At 37.2% G+C, this 27,909-nt stretch overlaps 1 protein-coding gene across 7 annotated transcripts in view; it reads right to left on the reverse strand.

Annotated features, from left to right (window-relative positions):
- The window catches only part of LRCH3 (leucine rich repeats and calponin homology domain containing 3), a 114,403-nt gene that overhangs the window by 20,682 nt on the left and 65,812 nt on the right, over positions 1-27,909 (reverse strand). For 2 of the 7 annotated variants that reach the window (XM_025875729.2, XM_025875721.2), the window contains exons 7-16: positions 26,337-26,430; positions 25,224-25,344; positions 19,956-20,104; positions 17,364-17,440; positions 12,328-12,379; positions 11,771-11,920; positions 9,000-9,050; positions 7,458-7,511; positions 2,975-3,046; positions 191-239 (exon numbers count right to left, since the gene is read on the reverse strand). In XM_025875729.2, the coding sequence (XP_025731514.1) occupies positions 191-239; positions 2,975-3,046; positions 7,458-7,511; positions 9,000-9,050; positions 11,771-11,920; positions 12,328-12,379; positions 17,364-17,440; positions 19,956-20,104; positions 25,224-25,344; positions 26,337-26,430 (869 nt within the window). The remainder of the gene's footprint in view (positions 1-190; positions 240-2,974; positions 3,047-7,457; positions 7,512-8,999; positions 9,051-11,770; positions 11,921-12,327; positions 12,380-17,363; positions 17,441-19,955; positions 20,105-25,223; positions 25,345-26,336; positions 26,431-27,909) is intronic. The other 5 variants (XM_025875710.2, XM_025875698.2, XM_073894811.1 and 2 more) reach the window with 4 other exon arrangements.

Here is a 27,909-nt window from a genome sequence, read left to right on the forward strand (position 1 = left end):
TCATATCAAATGGCTGAGTAGATGAACAACCAGTTGAATTAAAAAATGGAAAATGTGCAGGAAGTTCTCAATTTGGGGTCTGGTTTCTCCTCTCAGAAAAGGAAGCCACGGCTAGCTCTGAGGTAATTGTCAAGAAAGTCCTGGTTAAAATTATTCTTGATGTGGTTAATTATACCTTTGTGTCTATTACCTGTTTCTGTTGTAGGTGAACTTGCGATGGCATTAGATCTGTCATCATTCTGTGGAGAAACAGAGATATGTCAATAATTATTATTCAAAAAAGGGTACCTTCCACACTTATGATTACCTGGAATAAAAGAAAAAAATCATGCAACTCTCCTTCAAAATTAAGTCTAGAAATGAGAATTTGGTGTAATGATTAATTCTGTACATTGTTTTAAGGCAAAACTTTTCATTTACTTCTACAGGATACGAGGTTTATGTAAAATGCATTCTCTAAAGATAGTCTAATAGGTCTTTCCTAGGACTATGAAAAATGATCATCTTAGGGCAGAAAATTTTACTGGAAAATGTATAGGGGAGAGTAATTTCATTTTATAATTTCATTTTCTGGTATAGATTCTGAATTATTTTTCTCCCCCTAGAGTAAAATTTAATGTATTAAGAAAAAAATGATGAAGGTCTCTTCATTTCAATTAGGAAATAAGGTGTTTAAAGATGATGGATAGCTGTATTTTCAGTCTAGCATTTGAGTCCAAGATGTTTTTACTTCATTGACCAAAGGGAACTATAAAAAGGAGGAAGAGCTAGCTCAACATGTATAGAGTTTAATAAAAAAGAGAAATGTAATTACCTAATTTAAAAAGAAGTGTTGGTTGGATGGGCTAACAATACTGAAGACTTGGCAGGAGAGTAGAATCAAGAAAAGCTAGAGTAACAATTTCCCAGGCCTTGACGTCTCGACTTAATTAATTAAATATAACTTTATGATATAAAGATACATTTTTTAACTAACAGAATGATTTTTTTAAGATTTTATTTATTTATTTAAGAGAGAGAGAGAAAGAGCACAAGCAGGGGGAGTGGCGGGCAGAGGGAAAAGCAGGCTTCCCGCCGAGGAGGGAGCCCGATGTGGGGCTCAATCCCAGGACCCTGGGATCATGATCTGAGCCGAAGGCAAACACTTAACAACTGAGCCACCCAGGTGCCCTAGAATGATGATTTTTAAAATGTACTTTGATTGAAACTAGAAATCTAAGGTGACTTGCATTCTAGGATATGAAGATAATTAGTTCAAATCATTTAGAGGCCATGAACTATATTTGAGAACTCTTGGAGAACTGGAGCAAAAAACAGAAATTGATAGGAACTCAACTTTTACTTGTCTGGTTAAGCAACAAAAGAAATAAACCCTTGCCTAAATATATATAAATATATACCTGCTGTAAAGTAACTGGGATACTGAAAAATACAGTCTTTTCAAACTAATCATTTACACTGTAGCGGGTCTGGACAAACAGCAAGTTAGACTTATCAACACAATGGTTGGCACATTCAGATTTGGCCTTTTTCAACTATGATTCTGGGAGAGAGAATAAGCTCCAATGCCCTAAGGTATCTGTTGAGTGTAATGAATTAGCTTCTCTCCTATACATCTCCTATACTAAACACCTTCCTTGAGAGATTTTTGAGAACGATCCCTCAATTTTCTGTGTTGTCATTCAAATAAGGAACCTAGCTGAGAAAGGCTAGCAAAGGGTCAACATAGAAGAGAATTATGAAGTTTCTTCAGAAGTCATCCAGCTATGTGTAGCATCTTCAGAGAAGGTTTATCAGGTTTACAGATGTTATAAAGTTGGGGCTAGCATTTAGAAGGACATGATGCAACAATTTGAAAGTATTCTGGTAAATCAGAGAAGTAAAAATGTTCAAAAAGCAAAATTAAGTATTTAGAAAAACAGGATACAAGATGTAGGATTTAATGATCATTTAGGAGTATAACAGAAACATCTGAGAATTACAATGGATACTGAGCAAAATGAGAAAAGCCAACCTAATGCTCAGAGGAAGACGTGAAAAGCCTTGTTTCATGCTCAGTGCCAGGTGGGCTCGAGTGAAGGATATGTTTCTGGTTGGGGACTGTGGAGCCAAAATGGAAGGCAGAGAACTTGCGAAAGCTCAAAAGGATTAAGAGACTGAGAAAGGCACATAAAATGACCAGAATTTCTACAGTGAGAAGACAAGGGCAGCATCGTAATAGTTTTCAAATATAAAGACTGCTAAATAACTAGAAAATCTCCACACTGGAAAGAAAAGAAGGAATAAGTGTACACCACAGGGGGGCAGATCTAAGTTAGACAAGGGGAGAACCTTCTAACAGTGAAGATTATTAATAATTTCTTATATATCATATGATATATAAGGAATTACCATTTCTACGGGCCTTCAAAAAATAAAATACCCAAGCTCTTTATTCAGGCTTGCAGGCCATATTCCAACTCTGCTGCTAAGCTCGAAAGCAGCCATAGACCAGACAGGAACAAATGGGAGTGGCTGTGCCAATAAAACTATTTACAAAAACAGGGGGCTTAGGGGCCCACAGCTTGTCGACCTCTACTATAAGAGGGTTTTAGCAGTGACACTTTTGGAGACTGGGACTTATTTTTTTGCATGCACATCAGACAACAGAATTAATTTGACATTACTTATTAGCCAAAGTAAAATAACTTATGACAAAAAAATAACCTTTGATAGGAAAATCAGAACAATATTTCAAACAGAATCTCAATATAAAGAATTAATGCAGGCTCTGTGAGTGTTTCGAGCACAGTAAATCTTTCAAAAATTTCAAGCAAAATTAATGTTAAACTCACAAATAGTTTTATAAGCTTACAGATATTTCACACACTCCTAGATTTTACATTGCCATTGGACCAATCTATTGGAAAATTTAAGAGCTCCCATGCACAACCCCTCCCCAAAGCTCCTGGTGCATTACAGTAACAAGAGATACCTTAATAGGCATGAAGGCAGAAGAATGAGGCAGGGTAGCAGCACAGCCCACTTGATTCAACCCTGACAGCGACTAAATTTTAAAAGAGAAAGAGAAGAAACAGAAGGCACCATTTATGTTAGCAAAATGTCAGGCAGGCAGGGCAGATCTGGTCAATGAAATTAGAAAAGGAAAGGTCATGGACAAACTTTCAAATGGTTTACTAAGATACTGATAGGGCAGAAAGAATACTTGGGGGGAAAAAACTCGTAACTTCTAAAACAGTTTTCCCACTTGTATAATTTAAACTATTTCAATACCTCATACCACATTAATCAAGAAATGAAAGGGCTTTTGGCTGTCGGCTCGCAGGAGGTCAAGGTGCAACTCTTTTCAGTCATCTTGAATCTGGGTTCATCCAACACCAGCTGCCTCCACCATGCCGCCTAAACTCAACCCCAAGGACATCAAGGTTGTATACCTGAGGTATACAGGTGGGGAAGTAAGTGCCCCGTCTGCCCCGGCCCCCAAGGGTAGCCCTCTGGGTCTGTCTCCAACAAAGGTTGGTGATGACAATGCCAAGGCAACCAGTGATTGGAAAGGTCTGAGGATTATAGCGCAACTGACCAACTGACCGTTCAGGACAGACGGGCTCAGATGGAAGTGGTACCTTTTGCCTCTGCCCTGATTATTAAAGCCCTCAAGGAATCAAGAGAAAGAAATAAGCAGAACAATAAAAAGCAGAGTGGGTATCACTTTTGATGAGATTGTCAATATGGCCTGACCAACGTGGCACTGATTTTTAGCTACAGAACTCTCTGGAACCATTAATGAGATCCTGGGGACTGCCCAGTCTCTGGGCTGCAATGTTGATGGCCGCAGGTACCCTCATGACATCATAAATGACATCAACAGTGGTGCAGCGAAATGCCCAGCTAGTTAAGAACTACAAAGGAAAATATTTTCATAAATGATCATGTGACAACCAAAAAAAAAAAAGCAGGCATGATTTATTAAAAGGATCTTATGCAGAACTAAAACTGAGAACATCAAAATTTTTGAGCATAATCACCTTAGAAACGAAACTAGTAAGTTCTGTGTTCTGCCTATGATGGGGAAAGAAACACAGTCGAGGCGCTCATGTCAAATGAGCAGAACTGGCATGAGTAAGAACAGTGCTTCTTCAATGTTAATCCAAATTAGATATACATATATATATATATATTGCCTTGGCATTATACATATATATGTATACATATATATACACACACACACATATATACATATATATATATATATATTCAGTGTAATAGCTCTGATGTGAGAAAACAGGATAGGAGGATTCTGCATCACAACTTAAGGATGAATTTTATTTCTGCCTCTGTGTCCAAATGACCTAAAGGGTGAGTGGAATTTTCCTTTTCTTTGAATCCTTGATCTTTTCACCAACCTACACACAACTAGAAATATTAGCTGTATCTATTAGGTAAATTAGAGGTATAACTAGAGACAATGTTATTAGAATCTATTGTACAGAATTTTGATTACAGATAAAACTGTGCAAAACGTGACAGTTTTTTAATTTGGTAAAGAGTAGAAATCAAAGAAGACAGGACTTTTACAAAGGGCACTGGATGACGTATGCCAAAGGCTTAAATATATTAAAGCCTTTATAAGTTAAGTAGCTTTGAAAAGTGTAAACTAGGATCACAAATATGTGAATCATGGAATAAATCAACTTAAACACATGTGGGTGTTTAGAAAAAGGTGTGTAGATGATCTATAAAATAGATAGTTATTTTTATAAGACAGTTGATAGATAGCAATGTTTCTTTTGTGGGTGGTTGGCAAAAAAAAAAAAAGTAACACTGCAACCTAATCTATCTTAAAGCAGAAAAAAATGAAGGAAATATACCAAAGAACAGGACTGTGAAAACAGTTATACACCGTGTATGCTTCACCTCTTCAGTTTTCCTGGGCCTCTTTATAACCAAATGCACTGGAATTACTGTAAATCCCAAACATGAAAAGGCTAAAAGCCACTACATTGTCAAAGGAGGACAAAAGGAGTGGAGGGAAGAGGGAATGAAATGAGTCCTGACCGTCTCTAGATTCTGAGATGATACACAGATGCAGTGGGATATAGATGAAAGCAGCAGACGCCTGAAGGGCAGCCCTAAGAGAATGTTTATGTCACAGATATTAAGCACCACTAATAGTTATTTCAAATCCTATACTTTAAGGTCTTTAAATCAAATCCAACATTTATGCCTTGCTATATCATCAGACCTTTTCATCATGAAACAATTTAATGAGTGATTATTACATACATAGCATTTATGTGTTCATTCAGGAAATACTTATTGAGCACTTAATATATCCCAGGGACAATGATAGGGACTGAGTATACACAGGTAATTGCAACAGAGAATATCCCTGTGCCCAGGAAGCTTACAGCCTGCAGTCTAGTAGGGAAGAGATATAAAACAATAAACGCCCACCTAAAAGTACTAGGACGAGAAAAATGACAGTGGAGACAAATTTGATCTGGGGGTTGTGGGTTGCAGAAAAGCCATTTTAAAGGTGTGACATTTAAGCTGACACCTGAAAGACGAGAAGGAATTAACCAAGGGGTATATGCAGGGAGGGAGATGCAGTCCATGCTGAGGGAAACCGCATCTGCAAAAGGTTGTGAGGTAGAAACGGGCTACAAGCAGGAGCTTTTAGGCCATGTTAAGTTAGGACTTGGGGTGCCTGGGTGGCTCAGTCGGTTAAGTGTCCGACTCATGTCATGATCTCAGGGTCACGAGATCGAGCCCTGCATCGAGGCCCACCTTGGTCTCCGTGCTAGTGGAGTCAGCTTAAGATTCTCTCTCTCGCTCACCCTCTGTCCCTCCCCCACTCCCTCTCTAAAAAAAAAAAAAAGTTAGGACTTTATTCTATCATATGAAGCCATCAAAAAGTAGTCTTGAGAAAATCAGAGGTATGCTTTAAAATACTTTTTTGTACAGTGTTGGACGTTATTTGACATACAAAAATATGTGAGATGTGGTCCCTGCTTTTCAAGGCCATCTCATTTAGGTCAAACATGAATACTGATGAGAAAAAAACAAGTGCATATGTTTTGAAAATGGCTAAAAGCCATTTCAAATTTCACAATGAGGGAATTCTGTTTTTCCAAATTCCACTTTTTCCTCGACAAAGAAGTGTGGGCACTCTGACTCCTATCACTCCTATATGTGTTATTAAATCTGTCTCAAAAGTTGTTTTCAATTACAGCATGAGAGGCAATACACCATGGTGTTTAATGCAGGTTCTCAAGTCAGCAAGATCTAGATTTGAACCCAATCTTGCACTTACTTATGCTATGTGACCTTGGACAAATCGCATTCTGGACAAAACATTCTGTGCCTCAGTAACCGTTGGTAAAAGGGTGATAGGTTTAACCTTAACTGTTAAGACTGCTGTGAGGAGTAAATGAGATAATTCTGGTAGTGTCTCTCAGTATTTTTCTGCATTAATTTAAGTTATTCGCTTCTCATGCCAATTAATTTCCACTAAGCCCCCAGAGGGTGGTGGTTTTATTTATCTATAAGACTGCCCAATTAAAACGTGCTTTATCCATCTCAACGGAAGTGATCACTGCAGAACACACAGAAGCGTGGACAACGGAAGTCTACATGAGAAGATGCGCACACTGAGTCTGCAGTCCGTGCAGCAGAGTGCACAATGGCAGCAGGTACCGGCACGGAAGACAGCAATTGCTACACACACTGGACTTTTGAATGGCTTGTTTTCAACATACTGTAAAAAATATCATAAAACATGATGGCAAAAGCAATTTTGTAAATGTTAGAATTCTCCTGCAAGGCTGACAAAACTTACTAAGATTGTCATGTATACTTATTCTCAGCTGATGAAAGGCACTAAAAGTAAACCAGTGTTAAAAATGATCAGTAGGTAACATTCCAAGTTAATGTTTCCCAGAGTTTAAAAAAAGGGACATGGAGGGATAATCTTGAGATGTTAAGTATTTTTTAAAAGTTTGGGATTTTCAGTAGCTTAAAACAGATAATAAAATAGGATGGCAAATATACAGTTGTATAATTAGTCATGGAGTAAGAGAATTCATTGAACACACAGGTGATTCACCAGCCAAATTAATGATTAATAAAGTAAATGCACCTGGAATTAGAAATGACATTTAAAAAACAAATTATGCCCCCTCCTCCTAACCCACATACAAAGCCCATATGGATCACAATGTGAACGTTTTATTTTGGAAACACTAACAAAGGTATTTGAATCATAGCGGCAGACCGCTGGAACACTGGGTAAATCACGAACAATAATATAGGAAGCCATTCTAGCTATTTGTAAAGTGTTTAGTAATGATGCTCATCATGTTTTATGATATTTAGATACCTTCTGAATGAGAAGTATAATAACTGTTCTCCAATACCTAGACAGCAATATATAACTCCATTTCGTGCAAGGCTCTTACCACTAACAAGGCACTATCATCAGTGTGCTGAGACCTTCTGGATGGGAAGGGACACTGGAGAGGTGGAGAGAAATGGAGCAATGTCAAAAACAAACTGTGCACACACATGACATATTTCACAAATACACAAGCAAAGAGATATATGAAGACATACTGAAGATGCTAACATACGGGATCACATTCACAATCATCTTGAATTCATGTATTGTAATAGCTAACAGACTGATTCGGAGTCATCACTTTCTTCTAAAGAGCTTAAACAATTTCAAATATGATCTTATTGCTTGAAAACTGACTAAAGCAAGGAGGAAACGGGGATTATTCTCTATTTATAGAAGAGAAAGCTGAAATACAGATGTAGTAGTAACAAAGAATTTGTGGTCATTTAATGAGTCAGTGACAAATTAAAAATAAACCAAGGGTCATGAGTTCTAGTCTATGCATCTCTTCATTACCTTTCTCAGAAAAAACAAGAGTACAACTAGAAACTTAAAAACTGTACACCTTATTTTCTGAGAAGTTTAAATTTTTAAATAATGAATTTCCTCCAGAATGACCATTATGAAGGAAATCTGGGGTAAAAAAAGATGGTATTAACTTTGTCTGTGAAAGGTTTGTACCTTTATTATTACCTTGTGAAGAAAAGACAACTGATAAAGCTGAATTACTCTTTCAGGTATTATACCAGTGCGTAAGTTCTGAGATAAACCAGAAGTACTGATTATATGTCCACTGAGATAAAGAAAAAAACCTTTATAATGGATAATTTAAAACATTTCAAACAATGCATTCTACCATTCCAGTAACACCTGTGCTTTAAAATCTCTGTCCTGAAACTTGATGCGTGTAAAGCCCCGTGTTAGGTTTTCAAGTAATTTACTTTACAGAAAGCAGATTCAAAATTCACATGAAACAATGCCTTTATGCATTTTTTAAGGAAGCAGTGATCATAAATTGAAAAAATGATAAGGCAAAGATAAAGAAAAATGGCTTTTAATAAAAAAGCCAACTACAATAAAAATATTTAGTAAGTTTCATTTTAACAGATCAAAACAGGTGCATTTTAAAAAGTTTAGCAATTAATTTTACATGTTTACTTGTGATTAAAATGTACTACTTCATATTATAAAACTACTGTGTATGCCATATAATTAATAACATACACACTCAGGAAGTGAGCCCTGGAGCTGAAATATATGTAGCATCTGTTAGTTCAGTACCAATATCCTTTACCCCTGTCACATACAGCTCTCAAGACTCCCTCTCACTACACACTCTGCTTTGAAATGGATGAGGGAGATGATACTTCTGGTGGGGATAGAGGAAGGGAATAAATAATCTCCAGATGCATTAGTATAGGTCAAAAAAACCCTGATCTATAGACTTGGATAAACTCCCTGGCCCGTGTCATCTTCTCCCAAATAAGTAGGGGAAAAGGAAAATGGCAGTATTTTGATCACTACAAACACATCACATACAAAACATTTCATTTCCATTGCAATCATAAAAAATTCCAAAGAAAAGGTGATTATATAGACTTACCTCATCATCTAAGGGGGGTTGCTGTTTTTGTGGACTCTGTGACGCTTTGTGCTATACACCACCCAAAGCCCCCAAGAAAGGGAAGTTGGTTAGAATCTGAACACTGGAAATGATAAATTCTATTTACCAAGATAATCACCCACATTAATTTCTGTTATCTCTCATGTACAGCACTTTTCTAGATTTACTGGTTAGAAGATGATGCTCTTTCCCTTAAACAGCTTACAATTTAAACGAGGAAGGCGATACACTGACAGACAGTATTTCATAGGTCTATAAGCATCTATAAATAGAAATATAAAATGTATGTTTCTTATATGTACATGCACTCACACATTCACAACCAGAATGGTGATCTCTCACTATATTCTCTCAATGAAATCATTCTCTCTCTGTCTAGCGTTAACACCTTTACCTCTTCCCTCTCAGCCAGTTTTCAGGTTTGCATTTTCAACTGCCTGTGGAAACTCTATTTGGAAACCCACTGTCACCTTATGTTCAACATGCTCAAAAACACACCCACAAATTCCCATGCTAACTGGCTCTTTTCCCCAATTTGCTAATTTCTATTATTATGTCAAATAATAATGTTATACCATCTCTATAGTCACTGTTTTACACTGTATTCTTATACATATTATCTTTTTAAAATTTTTTATTGTTATGTTAATCACCATTTATATATATTATCTTAAGTGATTCTTCTTACTCTCGGAGATAAACAAACATCATAATCATATTTATTTAAAGATAAAAGAATTAAGGACAAGAGAGGTTAAATGATATGTGCAAGTTCACAAAGTTGGCAAGTAGCCTAACTGAGATTTGTACTGACATCTTCTGACTCTGAATCCTATATTCTTTCCACAAAGCTAGCCTCCTTTTTCAAACTATTCTGTTAGCCTCAAAATCCTGCTTTGGGATCTTTTTTTTCACTCATCTTCAACGATTTATTCAACATTCAGTACATTTATGTATAAAACATAAAGATGCTTCTCTTCAAATTTCTAATTTATAAAATCCATTGTGGTGGTAGGGGGTGCGGCACTCACCACACTAGTAAAAGTACTAGGTGCACCCATAATAATTCTGAGTTAATATTTAACAACTAAATATCACACCTATAGGGAAATTAAAGGCACAGAATGACTCAGTAACTTTCCCAAAGTCGAGCACATAATGAGTAGCTAAGCTAGATTCAAATTCAGATTATTTCTGAGGCTAAGCTTTTACCACTGTGTAACACTGCCTCTCTTTGGGAACCTCAGAAATCACCTGGTTCTATGCCTTCATTTTGCACCCTAGTCTAATTATTGCAATTACTCTCTATTTCATTTACCTCATCTCTTTCTTTCTAACATATTCTAAAACGAGTAGATTAGCTTTTCGGAAGTATCTCTCCTCTGTTTTGCTCCTGTTTTAGAACTTCTAACTGTTCTCTTCTACCTAACAGATCAAGATCAAACTCTAATTTAGCAATTAATCAAGACCATCTACAATGTGATTGTCTCTTACTTGCTATGTGGCTTCTACAGAAGGCAAGCTAAATGAACGAATTATTGTAGAATGCACAGAACAGTGCTTAGGATACAGTATGTGTTAGCTGTCATTATTTACTGACAGTCAATATAGCATTGTGGTCACAGATTAGGGTTTGGAGCCACCCTTTTTTTTTTAAAGAAACTTTTCATTTTCTGCCAACCTTATTTCCATTTTCTGTTCAGCCTGTCTTGATCAGAACCTGTGCTCTGCCACTAACTAGCTGAGTATTTAGCCTAGGGAAATTGTCATCCTGTCTGAGCATCAGAGAGCATCATTCTGGGTGTGATACATTTGGAAAAAAAAAAAAAAGAATTTTATCACGTGTCTGGTACTTAAAGATGGACTTTGGCTAGAGTTATGAAACACAAGAGAGAAAGCTTTAGAAGACAAGAGTGACTCATTCATTCAATCATTCCTTTAACAAATATTTACTGAGCCTTACTATGGGCTAAGACCTGCTAATATCTAGGGATGTAGCAGTAAATAAACAAGACAAACATATTCCCTGTCTTCATGGGGCTTCCAGATAAATGAGAGAGACAGATATTAGACAAAAATATAAAGAGGTATTTAATCATGAAGGGAAAAATCCAATGTGATTTCCGAACAAAAAGACTTTAAGTGATATAGGCAAGAAAAGAAAAATAACAAAGAAAAGAAAAGAAACAGGTTTAGATGCTACTGTAGAGACTGTAAATTTAAAAAAAAAGAAAGAAGTATTAAGAGGGGTTGTTACCTGAGTAGGTGTGGACAGAAAAGAAAGGGAAGACTCAAAGTTGACTCTGAAGTATTAAGCCTGTTAACCTTGCAAAAATTTGGTGCTCAGCAGAGTGAGGAAGTTAGAGACGGGCTTGGGTAACAAGAGTTTACATGTGCATGGCACTTTAAGGTTTACATGGCACTTTCACAGTCTTACTGATCTTTATTAAGGTACTAGAGATTGAGGAAATGGCAGCTGGACAGTAAAGTGAGATGTCTAAAGACAGACTGCTAATGAAGAGGAAGAGACTATTGTCCTAAGAACAAGATGATCACTTCTCAGTCTACCTACAGGAGGACAATTCATCTAATCACAAGTAGGAGACCATTACACTACTTGCTCAAGATTCCTTATGGTGACATAAGAAAGCTGACACTTTAAGATGAACACTGATAGCCTCAGCAAAACAAATAAGCACTTACTTCTAAAATACATTAGGAATTTCAATGAAATATGGCAAAAATCTCACCTTGACAAAGTCCAGGACAGCATCTCTCTGCATCTGCTTGGTCCTTATTTTCTCCTCCTCATACTGTAGGGCAACAAGCTGGGCCTCTCTCCGAGTTCGCTCTACTAACTGTTCTCTTCTCCGATGAAGTTCCAAGTCTGCATGTGATAACTAGAACAACAGTATTTTGCACATGCAAGTGGGGCTAAAGGTCAACTTGCCAATATTCCGAATCAATTCAGGAAACTATTGCTGACCCAAGCAATTTCTACTTTGCAGTCACCTAGCATTTCTTTCAATGTGTTTACTACTCATCTTTTCCCATCTTTGCACTGTGTTCTTGTTCTTGTATGTATTATAGAGCCATCATGTCGGTAAAGATTTACTGTCTGTCCGGTGTCTAAAAACACTGTTAGCAAGTATGAGGTGCACATGTTATATCAACTGTATTTTGAAGGAGACAGGTAGTGAAATTTACACGTATCTGGCAATTAATGGTAATTTAAGTGTTAGGAAAATAGAAAATCATCTTAGTTTTTAAAAAAAATCAAAACTAAAACAGAAAATTTTTTTTTTACCTGATTGTGACTTGGTGATAGTGACGTGACAGAAGATGGCTCAACTGGAACCCTGACCCAAAAAGAAAAAAAAAGACAGAAAAATTCTTTGATAAAATAGACAGATATATAAAAACTAAGTAAAATTTTATTGTTAATGTAGCCTGCTATTAATCAATAGGCAAATTGTCTGGTCAGCAATGAAAGACTGACTGCATTTTGTAAACCTGAGCCCAAGTCATTAAATTAAGCTACAGGAATACCTGATGTCTTCAACTCACATTTCACGTGACGATATCACTGATCAAGCTACAGATAGCTAACAATGGTCTATGTCAGCCAGTGCTGACCAGACAGATATTTGAGATCACTTTTCAAACGGTATCATTTCTTTACAGCATACATAATTATCTTCTTTATTAGCATGATTGAAACAAGATTCGTGTAAAGGAGATCATTTTATATACAAAGTCATTTTATCCACAGAATTCTGGAAGATGACAGAACTTGATAACTGTTCTTATAAAGCATTCTTAACTCCCACTTTCAACTGATAGAGCAATTTTAATAATAAAAGTACATATTCTGTTGATTTTTATTTTTAAGAAAGAGATGAAACCTGATTTGATGCTTAAAAAAAACAGTAAAAGTTGCTTCTTCGTTTTATTAGTGCTAAATCTTACATTTCGGTATTTATCTTTTTCCTGAGTTGGATTTAGTGTTTCAAGAGTCTGTTACTCATTTGTGTCTCACCTAACAATGTTGGGAGCAGTGACGTTGTGACATTTAGGACCTGAAATTTTAAACTATGATTACTAGCCTGTCAGGCTGATTTAAATGCATTAAATCAGTATGTTACTAGGGAAATAAAAACAAATCCCCCAAAGCTCCAGTTGTTTCTTATTACCAACTAATAATAATAATACAAATTCTTCAACCTGGCTTTCAGGACTCTTACCCAATTTCAGAAACATACCCACAATGGAATCTCTTCTCTAGCAATATCATATACTAATTCCTTACTTCAAGCCTTTTCTATAGATTCCAACCTACGGAGATCTTCTTAGAAAAGGTCTTTTTAAGAATCTTCTTGTTCTTTAAAATTGGGACTTTTCCTCTTGATGTACATGTGTAATCAATACCTCTTCTGCATTTATCAACTACAATCCGTATCATTTTTGGGGGCAATGTTTTTCAGAGGCACATAGAAACTAACAATCTTTGAGCTCCTACCATGTACTACATATGTCCTGTGAAGTATTTTATACCCAGTGTTTCTCAATTATTCTTCATGTAATCTTAGGAGTAGAACTATTATAATCCTCATTCTACAGTTGAGAAGCTGAGGCATGGAAGTTAAGTAACTTTCCCAAGTGATGCAGCCAGTAATTCTTTATCTGACTCGGTAGTAGTCTGTTTTCTCATCTAGGTATGCAGCCTACAAGAACTGGAGGTACCTCAGAAATCATAGAGTCCATGCCACTAACTTTACAAGAGAGAAAACTAAGGCCCTCAGAAGTTCAATGATAGCTACTTGGGCCAGAGCCTGGATTAGAATTCAAGCCCCCTGACTTGGAGATTAGTGGCTTCTACTATACCACACTTCCCCACTCTACAGAGGCAAAGTGTAGGAAGGAGAAAGCAAAGAGCAGGGAGACTTAAAAGCATATGGGCACACATAAAGAAAACAATTACCTGCAATGGAAAAAACTAAGCTGTGAAAAGTTAAAGATGGAAGTAAAGAGTGAAGCATGGCATATGGAAGAATAACAGTGGCAGTGAGAACAGACAGCTCCCTCAAGCCAATCATCAGGTGCTAATGTTGGCCCATCACAGCTTGGTTGCTCCTTGGTGCCACCATGCTACTTCATGCCATATGGCCTTTTCATCTATGAATATGGTTCTCAATAGGAGTGTCACAACATTTCAGATAATTTTTTTGTTGTACAAGATTGTCCTGCACATTATAGGTGCCTGCCAGTAACACCTATAATCATTTTGGCAACCAATTCCCAAATCAAATAAACATGTTTCAAATATCCACTGAAGAGTGGTGCTAGAACTCTACTATTGAGAAACACTGGCCTACCTTATACTTCCCTAAACTGAAAAAAATGTAATATGTAAAAAAGCAAAACTTAAGCCACACTCTTGTTGTCTTTCTCTTCTTATATCTTTTCTTTTCTTATATTGGTTCCACATCTTTGAAGTATTCACAAAATTCTTTTTTTTTTTTAATTTCCAAGCATCAAAAAAAAGTTTAAAAAAAAAACCTGTTTTATATGACCTATAGCCATATATCTTACCTTTACTAAAATAATTAAAATACCACCCCCTAAAAAAGTTTTGACAGATAAATTATATTTATTTTAAAGGTATAGAACAAATTACTTAATAACTCCCTTAGACAAGGTTTAAAATAACACTGAAGCTGGAAAAAAAACTTCCTTAAATTTTTTACTAATCCTTCCCAACCTTTATCTTATTAGCACTCCTAGGCAGTACATTCTTAGTCAAGATTTTTCAAGAAAAAAGAAGAGTGGATTGGTAGGGTAAGATTTCTGGCTGAGATATAACCAATAAAGAATGAGACACAAATGAGTCCAGTACTGTGATTAGTCTGGGAGAAGCAACATGGGGTAGTGGTTAAAGTCATGGACTTTAGAATTAGTTGTAACGGAGTTTGAATCCAAGGTCTGTCCTTTTTTTTATTTTTTAATGATTTTATTTATTTGAGAGAAAGAGAGAAAGAGCACAAGCGGGGAGAGGAGCAGAGAGAGAGGGAGAAGCAGACTCCTCGTTGAGAAGGGAGCTCGATGTGGGGCTCAGTCCCTGGACCGTGGGATCATGACCTGAGCCAAAGGCAGACACTTAACCAACTGAGACACCCGGGCGCCACCAGTCTTTCACTTAATAGTGGGGTGACTATGAATATAAATGCAAAACTACTAGGTCTAAAAGCACAGGCTCCAATAAGGGAAGATTCCCTCAGGGCTGGCAGAGCAAGAATTTCTAAAAAAGTGGTAAAAACAGCAATGCTGGGTTAAGGTTAGGTAATTTTTGGCCCCTATGACTTCCACCCCCTGGTGTTACTCCGGTAAATATGTTACATGTCAAAAAGGACTTTGCAGATGAAATTAAGGTTACTAAGTGGTTGACCCTGAAATGGGAAAATTATCCAAGTGGATCTAATGTAATCATGGGAACCCTTAAAAGCAGAAGAGGGCGGCGGTGGGGGGGGGCAATTGGAGGGAAGTGGTCAAAGCTACAAACTTCAGCTATAAGATAAATGAGTACTAGGGATGTAATGTATATAACATGATGACTATAGTTAGCATTGCTGTGTGATACACAGGCAAGGTGTTAAGAGAGTAAACCCTAAAAGTTCTTATCACAAGGAGAAAAAAATTTTTTATTGTATTTATATGAGATGATGGCTATTAACTAAACCTATTGTGATCATTTCATAATATATGTAAATCAAACCATCACGCTGTATGCCTTAAACTTATGCAGTGACTTATGTCAATTATTTCTCAGTAAAACTGGGGGAAAAAACAGAAGAGGAAAGCAAGAGAGTTTGTGGGATGTGACAGAAAGGGAAATCAGAGAGAGTGAAAATGGGAGAAGAGATTCAAAATGGCTCGCCATTGCTGACTTGAAGATGGAGGAAGCTATGAACCAAGGAATGTGGGCAGACTCCAGAAGCTAAAAACGAGTCCCAGCTGACAACCAGCAAAGTGACAGGGACCTCAGTACTATAACTATATGCAACTGAATTCTGCCAACAACCCGCATGGGCCTGGAAGTGGGTTCTCCCCCAGGGTCTGCAGGTAAGAATCTAGGCCAGCCAGTGCCGTGACTTTGGCTTACGAGACCCTAAGGGGAAACTGAAGGCAAGAATGAAGGCTTGCCCACATTTCTATCCTACAGAACTGAGATATTATAAACTTAGATATTATGTTTTAAGCCACTAACTTTGTGGTAATTTATTACATGAGTATTAGAAAACTAATATATAAAGTAACTGAGAAAAACAAAAAAAAGCTGGCTTTCATCTTGAGAGTTTCTATTAAATTCTAGAGATCTTGGATGGATGCAGGAGGTAAGAGGGACAGGAGATAAAGCATGGAAACACCCAAAATGGGAACACACACTAGCAAACCCCTGTGCAAAACAGGAATCTCAAAAGACCACACCCTCAATATAAGGACTCATGGCAACTAAAAAGCCATTCTGAGATAAATTTCAAAGATATGAAATTTAACTAAATCCCCAAGAACTAACTGATGAGACTATAAAAGGCCAATTATGAGATTTTTTTCTTGCACTATTCTCCCCACATTTTCTTTACCCATCTGTATCTCAGTTTCCTAAACAATTTTACTATCCCGTCAAGTATAAGTGAAGATCTATGTACAACACTTTCTACAAAGGAAATTTACTGTTGCTTAAGAACAAGTTTATCAAGTCTACTGCTTTAAGACTTCATAAAAACAGAGAGGAAGCAAGGACCCAAAGGCTGTGAATTTTTCAACTATTATGATATTGTGTGTGGCAAGAAACTTTTGGAATTTAAGAATAAGCAGTAGTACTCTAAGTAGTCAAGTTAATTTTAGAAATCTTCTGTGAGGTACTAAGTGTAGTGAAAAGATCACATCAGTTGGGATAGGAAGGAGGATGCATATTGCTGTCTCTAACTCCCTGTTTCTAGTCAAAAGTTTAAGCAAAAAAAAAAAAAAAAAATTCAGGACTCCTGAAATTCATTTAGCCTTCTTTATGCATAACTACAGACATATCACCATAAAATCTCACTGTCATTAAGTATCTTCAAATCAAATAATTATAATGGTTTAGGCAATCTGAATTTAGAATCAATAAATCAATTTTACTTCTTTTTCTATTACATGAGCACGAAGCACACTGTCACTCAGCTCTAAATACAGTGTCTAAACATCTTCATCATACATAGGTCTGCACAAAACCAAAACCATTTCATGCTCTTATTAATGACTTTTAAAGACAGAAACAAATGAGGAGAATTGGTTTTTTCAAACCTGTTTTGATGTGAATATCTTCTCATGTCCTCTGTTTTTTGAAACTCCCTCAGAGGTACTGGCTTTATGGGTGAACCCTAGGCCAAAAAAGCAGAAATAAATCAATTTAACAGATGTATCCACAACACTGTGACTGCACAGTCCACATTCGACTTGGCATTTAAGGATCTATAGATTACACTAAAAAATATTTTAACAAAATCTTCAAATGTGAATTTTTTTTTCAAATGTGAATTTTTATGTTTAAAAGTATTCATTAGGGCACCTGGGTGGCTCCGTTGGTTGAGCGACTGCCTTCTGCTCGGGTCCTGATCCTGGAGTGCTGGGATCAGTTGCGTGTCGGGCTCCCTGCTCAGTGGGGAGTCTGCTTCTCCCTCTGACCCTCCCCCCTCTCATGCTCTCTCTCTCATTCTCTTTCCCTCAAATGAATAAATAAAATCTTTTAAAAAAGGAAGAAATAAAATGAAAGTATTCATTATAGGCTATATTACTGCTTTGATAAACAAAACACTATTCCAAACACTATACCAAGTCACTCTTAAAAAAAGTAGATTTCCTTCTCACTGTATTATATAAATTACACTGACCATACAGTAATATTAACTAAATGATAAGATGTTAGAGCTTGAGAGGATCTTAGGGGCCATCTAGTACAAATTTCCATCCAGAACAGGAATTCCCACCTGTCCTACCCTGACTTGTGCTCAGTCTCTTTTGTGTATTTCTAGTAATACGGAGATCATTGGAGAGATTACATTTTTTAAAAAAGATTTTATTTATTTATTTGAGAGAGAGAGACCATGCGAGAGAGCACAAGTGAGGGTGGGGGGGAGTAGCAGAGGGAGAGGGAGGAGCAGACTACACGCTGAGCAGGGAGCCCAACATGGGGCTTGATCTCAGGACCCTGAGATTATGATCTGAGCTGAAGGCAGACGCTTAACCGAATGAGCCACCCAGATGCCCCCTGGCAGATTACATTCTTCATCATAAATTGTTACTTATGTTAGTGATACAAACAGTCCTGGGGATATTGGTGGAATATTAAGATAAAGCAAAAATTAATTTCTATTTATGGTAAAAATATGGCGTTAACCAAAAGAAGAATATTGACAATTTAATTTATTTATAAACTAAAGGGTAAGGGTCATTTCAAAAAGACATTACTGAGGAAAATTCAATTGGCCTCAGTGATATGGACCACATACTGAGAAATAAAATTATAAATCAAAGGTAGAGGCTTATAGCTTATTACAGCATTTATTTTGTCAAATGAGAATCTACAGAAGCAATACAATCTGATTTCAACAACAAAAATAATCATTAAAATGGGTATTCTTTAAGGGATAGAAAACAACTTATCCAAAAAGGGTATCTAAAAAAAAAAAAAAAAAATCAAAGGTAAGGGATGCCTGAAGAATTAAAAAATGATACAATTTCCAGTAGTAGTATAAGAGGCATTTTTACTTTTAGTAGAAATACCTCATCTATACATAAAATGATCAAAGAGAAAGACCACAAGGAAAAAGACTCCCTTTAAGATTACAATGTGCATTACAATGTACAATTGCACTTTTTTTGCAAAGTAGTTGCCCTTTGTTCTAGTAAGAATGTTCATATCCTGAGTCATACGTAGTTTCATTAATCTCCTGGTACACTGCTATTTCTGGGCTGCAGGACTTTGATTTAAATATCTTTATCCAACTTTAAATACAAGAGTGTCTTCTGAACACCAACAAAAAATACTGTGGTCAAAAGCCTTCAGACAGGAAAACTGAGGATTTTTTTTTTTTTTTTAAGAATGGTAATATCACTCCACAACACATCCCACTTGAGTGATTATCCTCTATTTCCAAAAGGCTAAATACATCACTCTCCAAAAAGGCCCCAAGTGTTTCTCAAATAACCCCTGCTCAGAGCCTGGGACCAACTCCAGACATTAACATCACACACACTGAAGTGAAGCCGTTTCATTATGCTGACTAGATATGCTGAAGAATGCAATTTCCACTGGAGCCCCTTGGGGGATTGGCAGCGATTCTACAGTGGGCTGAATGCTCATTTGTTTTCTAAGGCAACTCAATGCTCCACTATAAGAGACACCCAAGAACTATAATGGCAAACAATTTATATTCTGTGTGACTTAGCATAAAAGCTCCAATATAATTAAATGCATTATAAAAAATCTATGGTTAAGTTTGTACGTTGCTCCAAAGTCTGCAGTTTGGTTCGACTCTTATAATTACTAATGAAGCTATGATGTACCAGTTAGTAACAATAAAAAAACGGTAAGAACAATAACGAATGAAAAGCATTACATTTAGGGGCTTTTCCTATTCCTTCTTCAAGATTCTGAAATCTTCAAGATTCTTTCAAATCTTTTTATTTGAAAAATAAAGCTAAACCCTATTTGAGACTACTGTCTAATTTTTTACAATAAATCTGAAAAATTCAATCATAAAATTGGGGCTAAACATTATAAAACAAATAATTAGGCCTAAACCCATAAATCACTAATATGACAGAAATTTATGCCATCATGAACTGTTTTTACTAGGGGACAGCAACATATTTAGGCTTAAGAGTGTGTACTACCTCATGAGAGATTCGCCGCTGTTCAATATATGCCATAAACTGGGAACTGAGGCTGTCTGGCTCCAGCCCCTTGGGCTGTCTCATCTCATCCTCTTCGTCCTCCGCAGTACAGCTGTCGATGTAGTCGATCTGGTCCAGATCATGTTCCACTGTCCACACCACACACACACACACACACACACACACACCCACACACACACACACACACACACACACACGGAAAGAAGAGTCAAATTCAACAGCCAATAAACACACTCAGTTGCATTCTTTCCTTCTCCCTATCATTTTCTATTCTGAAAGTGGGAGGAATGGGAAGAAGTGTAAATTAGGTAAGCCTTTCTTTTTAAGTCCATGGCCACTCACAAAAATAGGTTCCAGAAAAATCCTAGTCCTAATTGACTAAAGAATGCAGTAATTGATAGTAATTATGGGATTACAGACCTCTAATATTGCTCTTTTTTTGGATAGCTCTTTACTGCTTTAAACAAGACAGTATGAGTCTGTGACACAAAGAGAGGAAGAGTAATTTTTAAACACTGGGCGGTATATCTTCTTTCACATTTTTCCCCCTGTTTTAGCTTGAGGGCTTAATCCTATCTCTTCAAGGAAATGGGAGGAAGAAAACCTAACACAGTCAAGTCAAAATGAAAGAGAAAGGATAGGAGGAAAGTGGACTCAGAGATAAAGAAACAGCTGCTGACCACTGTTTCTCTTCCTGTAACTGGTGTTCATAATTAGAACAATGATTTTCTTATTTTGAAATTTATTTTCTAGAGGTCAGCAGTGTAGATATTTTGTAGCAGTTTGGGGATGGAATGGAATCATTTGAGAATTTTTGCTTCTCAAAATGCTTTGGGGTGAGAGGCATATGAGTAAGATATAGCCCCATCATTATTTATTCTAATAAGTTTGGGAGTGCCCCATTATTTTAAGTTTAAAAAGTAACTTTTTTTTTTTAAGGTTTTAGTTTTAAGCAATCTCTACACTTGACTTGGGGCTTGAACCCACAACCCCGAGATCAAGAGTTGCAAGCTCCATTAACTGAGCCAGCCACATGTCCCCAAAAGTAACTATATTTAAAAGCTGGTTAAAAAGGGGGCGCCTGGGTGGCTCAGTCGTTAAGCGCCTGCCTTTGGCTCAGGTCATGATCCCAGGGTCCTGGGATCGAGTCCCGCACTGGGCTCCCTGCTCCTCGGGAAGCCTGTTTCTCCCTCTCCTACTCCCCCTGCTTGTGTTCCCTCTCTCACTGTGTCTCTGTCAAATAGATAAATAAAATCTTAAAAAAAAAAAAAAAAAGCTGGTTAAAATGGCATACTAGGGAAAGAAAAACCTTGCTACTAAGCTTTCTAAGGTTTCTCCAGAGACTAAACCCCAATCATTATTGTATGATGTTCTACAGACTACCTAAAAGTTGCAGTTGCTGGGAATAATGAACTCAGAGAAGTCTATTTCTCTGTTTTCAGATTCAATTATTTATTTGAGAGAGAGAGAAAGAGCAGGGGGAGGAGCAGAGGGAGTCTCAAGCAGATTCTGTGTTGAGATTTGAGATCATGACCTAAGCCAAAATCAAGAGTTGGACACCTAACCAACAGAGGTATTGAGGCCCCTCTGATTCATTTATTTCTAAATAATTCCATAATGGCCATTAATAAATAAAAACAAATTTTGAGTTACTAGAGTTATAATAACAGGCAAAAGGATGGAAAGGTCTATACCCACATTAGAAACCAGGTATATAAATGCATTTTTTTCAATGAGCTACAATTTGTGTGACTAAATAAATGGTTTATTTTATGACTACTTCTCAAGAAAGCAGTATCACCTTTTCATACTACCTAGATAAGTACAGTCCAAGAGAAATAGAATGCAAGCCATAAAAGTGAACCATATAAGTAATAAAAAATTATCTAGTAGCACATTAAAAAAAAGTCAAAAGAAAAGGTGACATTAGTTCTAATAATATATTTTACTTTGTCTAATATATCTAAAATAGTGTCATTATAGCATATAATTAATATAAAGTATCACTGATAATTTACATTCTTTCTTTCCCCCCCCGGAAAGGCTTCAAAACCCAATGTGTATTTTACAGTTATAGTACATCTCAATTTAGAAAGGCCTCCATTTCAGGGGCACCTGGCTGGCTCAGTAGGAAGAGCATGCAACTCTTGATCTCAGGGTTGTGAGTTCAAGCCCCAAGTCAGGTGTAAAGATTACTTAAATTAAGAAAACTTTAAAAAAAAAACATCAGGGGCGCCTGGGTGGCTCAGTCGTTGAGCGTCTGCCTTCAGCTCAGGTCATGATCCCAGGGTCCTGGGATCGAGCCCCACATCGGGCTCCCTGCTCCGCCTGCTCCGCGGGAAGCCTGCTTCTCCCTCTCCCACTCCCCCTGCTTGTGTTCCCTCTCTCGCTGTTTCTCTCCCTCTATCAAATAAATACATAAAAAAAAAAAATCTAAAAAAAAAAAATAAAAATAAAAAAAAACATCAGAAGGGCCTCATTTCAAATGCTCAATAACCACACGTGGCTAGTGGCTACCATACTGGACAGCACAGATCAAGACAAAAATATTTTAAGTCTGAAATGAACTAAGGGAAAAGATATCTCATATGAAAGCAAAATTAAAAAGAAAACCACTAAAATGTGAATGGAATGGTAACAGGAGTACAAAAGAATATAAAATGGTAAGAAAAAAAGAGAGCAAGCCACTTAATTGGAATCATCATTCAAGGATGAAAGCTCTTAAGAAGACATCAGATGGCCAAGAGACACATGAAAAGATGTTCATCATCGCTCATCATCAGGGAAATGCATATCAAAACTACAATGAGATATCACCTCACACCTGTCAGAATGGCTAAAATCAACAACACAAGAAACAACAGGTGTTGGCGAGGATGTGGAGAAAAGGAACACTCATGCACAACTGGTGGGAATGCAAACTGGTGCAGTCACTGTGGAAAACAGTATGGTGGTTCCTCAAAAGTTAAAAATAGAACTACCTTATGATCCCGCAATTGCATTACTAGGTATTTAACTAAAGAATACAAAAACACTAAGTCAAAGGGACACATGCACCCCTATGTTTATAGCAGCATTATTTAGAATGGCCAAATTATGGAAGCAGCCAAGTGTCCATCAATGGACGAATGGATAAAGATGTGTATATATGTGTACACATAAACACACACACACACAGGAATATTATTCAGCCATTAAAAAGAATGAAATCTTGCCATTTGCAACAACATGGATGAAGCTACAGAGTATAATGTTAAGCGAAATAAGTCAGAGAAAGACAAAACCATATGATTTCACTCACATGTGGAATTTAAGAAATAAAACAAGCAAAGGGAAAAAGAGAAACACATCAAGAAAAAGACTCTTTTTTAAAAAAGATTCTATTTTTATTTATTTGAGAGAGAGAAAGGGAGAGCACAGAGGAAGAGTGAGAGGGAGACACAGATTTCCCGATGAGCAGAGAGCCCAATGTGGGGCTTTATCCCAGGACCCTGAGATCATGACCCGAGCTGAAAGCAGACACTTAACCAACTGAGCCACCCAAGTGCCCCAAGAAAAAGACTGTTAACTACAGAGAACAAACTGATGGTTACCAGAGGGGAGGCTGGATGGGGGGGGTGGGTTATTTAGGTGATGGGGGATGAAAGAGTGCACTTGTGATGAGCACGGGGTGATGTATAGAAGTGTTGAATTACTAATATTGTACATTTGAAACTAATATTGTATGTTAACTAACTGGAATTAAAGTAAAAACTTTAAAAAAATACGAAAGCTCTTGTCAGACAGATTTCTAGATCAAAGTAATATTTCCGTTACAGTTGGCCCTCAATATTTAAATGTTAGGATTTGGGGGGGGCGCCTGGGTGGCTCAGTTGGTTAGGCATCCAACTCTTGATCTCAGCTCAGGTCTTGATCTCAGGGTTGTGAGCTCAAGCCCCATGTTGGGCTCCACACTCAACATTAAAAAATAAATAAAATAAATAATTTAATAAATAAAATAAATAAATAAACATTAGGATTTGGGAATTCAAACTAAAGCAAGACTGAATAGAATGTTACAATCAGAAGTCTGCCCAGAAGCCCAAAGCAGCAGAAATAGCTCTGTCTGTTAATGAAACCTAAAAAAATTACAAATTAAAAGAATTTTTAAATTTAAATTACGTATTTTTAAATACCAAAATAAAGAAAACTTAGATTCAGATGCCCTTGAGGAATACAATCCAAGATGAATGAAAAAGTGAATGTCAAGAAATGCACTGAATTCCAGGAAGTGGTCAAATGATGACCACAGGGAGAATCTTAAAAAAGGAAAACAGTACTTCAAAAGAGAATCATGATGAAATCAAGATTACCAAAGATCTATACCAGGTAAAGTCTTTAATGAAGTTTCTTTCCAAAATAAAAATGAGAGAAATAAAAAAACACTGTATTTTAACTTCAAGCCTGAAAACTTAGAGAAATTAAAATTTAATCCCAATGGAGAACAACTTTTTTCCAATCATATGAGAAGAGGAAGTCGCTGGAGGGGTGCCTAGGTGGCTCAGTTGTTAAGCATCTGCCTTTGGCTCAGGTCATGATCTCGGGGTCCTGGGATCGAGCCCCGCATCGGGCTCCCTGCTCAGCGGGGAGTCTGCTTCTCCCTCTCCCTCTCCCCATTGCTCGTGATCTCTCTCAAATAAAGAAAAGAAAAGAGGGCCGCCTGGGTGGCTCAGTTGTTAAGCGTCTGCCTTCGGCTCAGGTCATGATCCCAGCCCCACGTTGGGCTCCTGGCTCCCGGCTCCACAGGAGGCCTGCTTCTCCCTCTCCCACTTCCCCTGCTTGTGTTCCCTCTCTCGCTGTCTCTCTCTCTCTCTCAAAATAAATAAATAAAATCTTTAGAAGAAAAAAGAGAAGAAAAGAAAAAAGAAAAGAAAAGCTGGAGAAGCTACAGATACACAAACAAAAGAGACGAATGTGAAAACAACCACTTAAAAACACCAGAGTGGGGCGCCTGGGTGGCTCAGTTGGTTAAGCGACTGCCTTCGGCTCAGGTCATGATCCTGGAGTCCTGGGATCGAGTCCCATGTTGGGCTGCTCAGCAGGGAGTCTGCTTCTCCCTCTGACCCTCTTCCCTTCCGTGCTCTCTATCTCTCATTCTCTCTCTCTCAAATAAATAAATAAAATCTTTAAAAAAAACCCCAAAAAACAAAAAAAACCCACACCAGAGTGACTGTAAAGACTCTGGTTGTGGTTGGGAGTCCCACTCACCTCCACCATTTGTTACTACTAAACTGCTGCGAGTCTCCTGGTACTGGCTTTCTCTTCGCAGTCTTTGTTCCTTAGTGATTTCTGCTACTCGAAGAGGCAGATCTGAAAATTCATCTGTAGGCTTTAAAAAAAAAAAGCAGTAACATTTAAAAATGTAATTTCAAACTTTAGACAACATAGTATTGAAAGCAAGGATATAATATAAACTCACTAAAATTTACATTTAAGAAGAAATAGCAAAAAAGTTCTGGACATGAACAGTAGTGACAGTTTCTCAACAATTTGAATGTACTTAATGTCACTGAAATGTACACTTAAGAATGGTTAAAATGGTACATTTTATGTTATGTATATTTATTTTACTATAATAAAAAAAGCGATGGAAGGTTATACATCACTCCATAAATAAACAGGAATTTAAAGTATCTACATATATGTATCTGCATGGATACAGATGTGATTATGTACATACCCCTTGATACATACACAAGCTTTCCAAATTTCAAAGGGACGGTGGTCTAAAGTTAATTTGCTTTGGAATGAATGAAGTAATGCTACAAATAGGAGGTTATCAGTCTTGCTAATAACAGCTTATTTCATCAATTAACCCATTGAGAGCTAAAATATTCTACCTTCTAACATAAAAAAAGAAAGCATAATAATAAATACAAGAGGAAAATATGTAATTAGTTAAGAAAATTATTTATCTTGAGCATGTTAATAGTCTTCACTAAGGTTCCTGTCTTATTACCCACCAACCTATAGTCCTATTTTCTCACCTCGTAGCACCCCTTCCGCAACCTCTGCTTAAGGTCACCCTGCAAACTTTAGGCTTCAGTTGTAATTGGCTCAGTTCCCATTTGACTTTCTAGGATATTAAACTATTTATACAAGACAATAAGGTAACAAACATGTAAAACACATGATAAAAAGATGGCAAAGAAACAGAGTATCATTTCTGGATGGCAGTACTCTGTGGGATTTTTACCTCTTCCTTGGCTTTTCCATATTTTATGTAATGAGAAACTGAATCCAATTAAGATACTTTGTTTTCATCATTTTATTGTCTCTTAATCAGGTGTTACAACATGCAGAATAAAAGAAAACACTTACTTCATTCCCTGACCATCTCTTATCACCACTGTCCACACTATTGAAACCTGAATCAAGAGCTCCATAAGGGCGACCTGAGTACAGTTCTTCATGGCTGCCAAAGAGAGACTCTAGTTGTTACTGGGTAGTTTGAGGTTTTAAAAATTAACATTTAAAATAAGTTAAATGCAATTTTACTAATAAACATTATCATGGCATTTAGTGATTTAACTTATTTAGAATTAAATGGGCATTCTTTTGACTTTTTAATATGAAAAATTCCGAACTAAAATAAACAGTATAATGTATACTAGTATACTAATATAATAGCACTCACCCAGTTTCAAAAATGTCAACACTGCCATTCTTGTTTCATCTATGCTTCTAACCCATTTCCCATGCCCCCCAGCACAGGGCTTGAACTCACTGCCTTGAGATAGAGACCTGAGCTGAAATCAAGAGTTTGACCCTTAACTGACTGACCACCCAGGTGCCCCCCCTCAATTCTTTTTTTTTTTTTTTTTAAGAGAGAGTGAGTGGGGAGGGGGAGAGAGAATCTTAAGCAGGCTCCACACCCAGTATGGAACCCGACACAGGGCTCAATCTCATGACCCTGAGATCATGACCTGAGCTGAAATCAAGAGTCAGATGCTTAACTGACTGAACCACCCAGGCACCGCCAATAGTAATTTTTTTTTAGAGATTTTATTTATTTATTTGACACAGAGAGAGACAGCGAGAGAAGGAACACAAGCAAGGGGAGTGGGAGAGGGAGAAGCAGGCTTCCCACAGAGCAGGGAGCCCAGCTCGATCCCAGGACCCCGGGATCATGACCTGAGCCGAACGCAGAAGGCAGACACTTGATGACTGAGACACCCAGGTGCCCCCCCCATAGTACTTTTAATGGTAAAATTCATATACAGTGAAATGCATACACCTTAGCTATATACTTGACAAATGAATCCATCTTTGTAATATACACCTCTCTCATGATGTAGGACATTTCTACTTTGCCTGAAAATTCCCACACAACCCTTTCCCAGGCAATTCCCCTCACCATGTTACAGTGTGCTCTTAAGAGATAACCACTATCCTGATTTTTTCTCCTTAAATTAGTATGAAAGGCAGAATAACAGTCCCCAAAGATGTTTAAGATCTAATCCCTGGAACCTATAAATGTTTCTTTACATGGCAAAGGGGAATTAAGGTTGGAAGTAAAAATAAGGTTGCTAGTCAGCTGATCCAAAATTAATGTAAATTATCTGAATGGACACAATGTAATCAAAAGGGCCCTTAACAGTGGAAGAGGGAGGCAGAAGAGGTCAGTGTGATGCAACGCTGCCTGAAGACGACTTTTGGTTAAGAGTCAAGGAATGTGGACAGTTTCTCTAGAAGTTGGAAAAGGCAAGGAAATGTATCCTACTCAGAGCCTACAGAAAAGAACAAAGCTCTGCCAGCATCTTGATTTTAGCCTAATGAGACCAAGACTTGGACTTCTGACCTACAAAACCATAAGATAACAAATTTGTGTTTAAAAATCTAAGTCTGTGGTAATTTGTTATGGCAGCAATAAAAAACTAATACAATTAGGATG

This window comes from Callorhinus ursinus, unplaced genomic scaffold (assembly GCF_003265705.2).
Source record: "Callorhinus ursinus isolate GAN/ISIS: 27379988/994484 unplaced genomic scaffold, GSC_fseal_2.0 scaffold1, whole genome shotgun sequence".
NCBI lineage: Eukaryota > Metazoa > Chordata > Mammalia > Carnivora > Otariidae > Callorhinus > Callorhinus ursinus.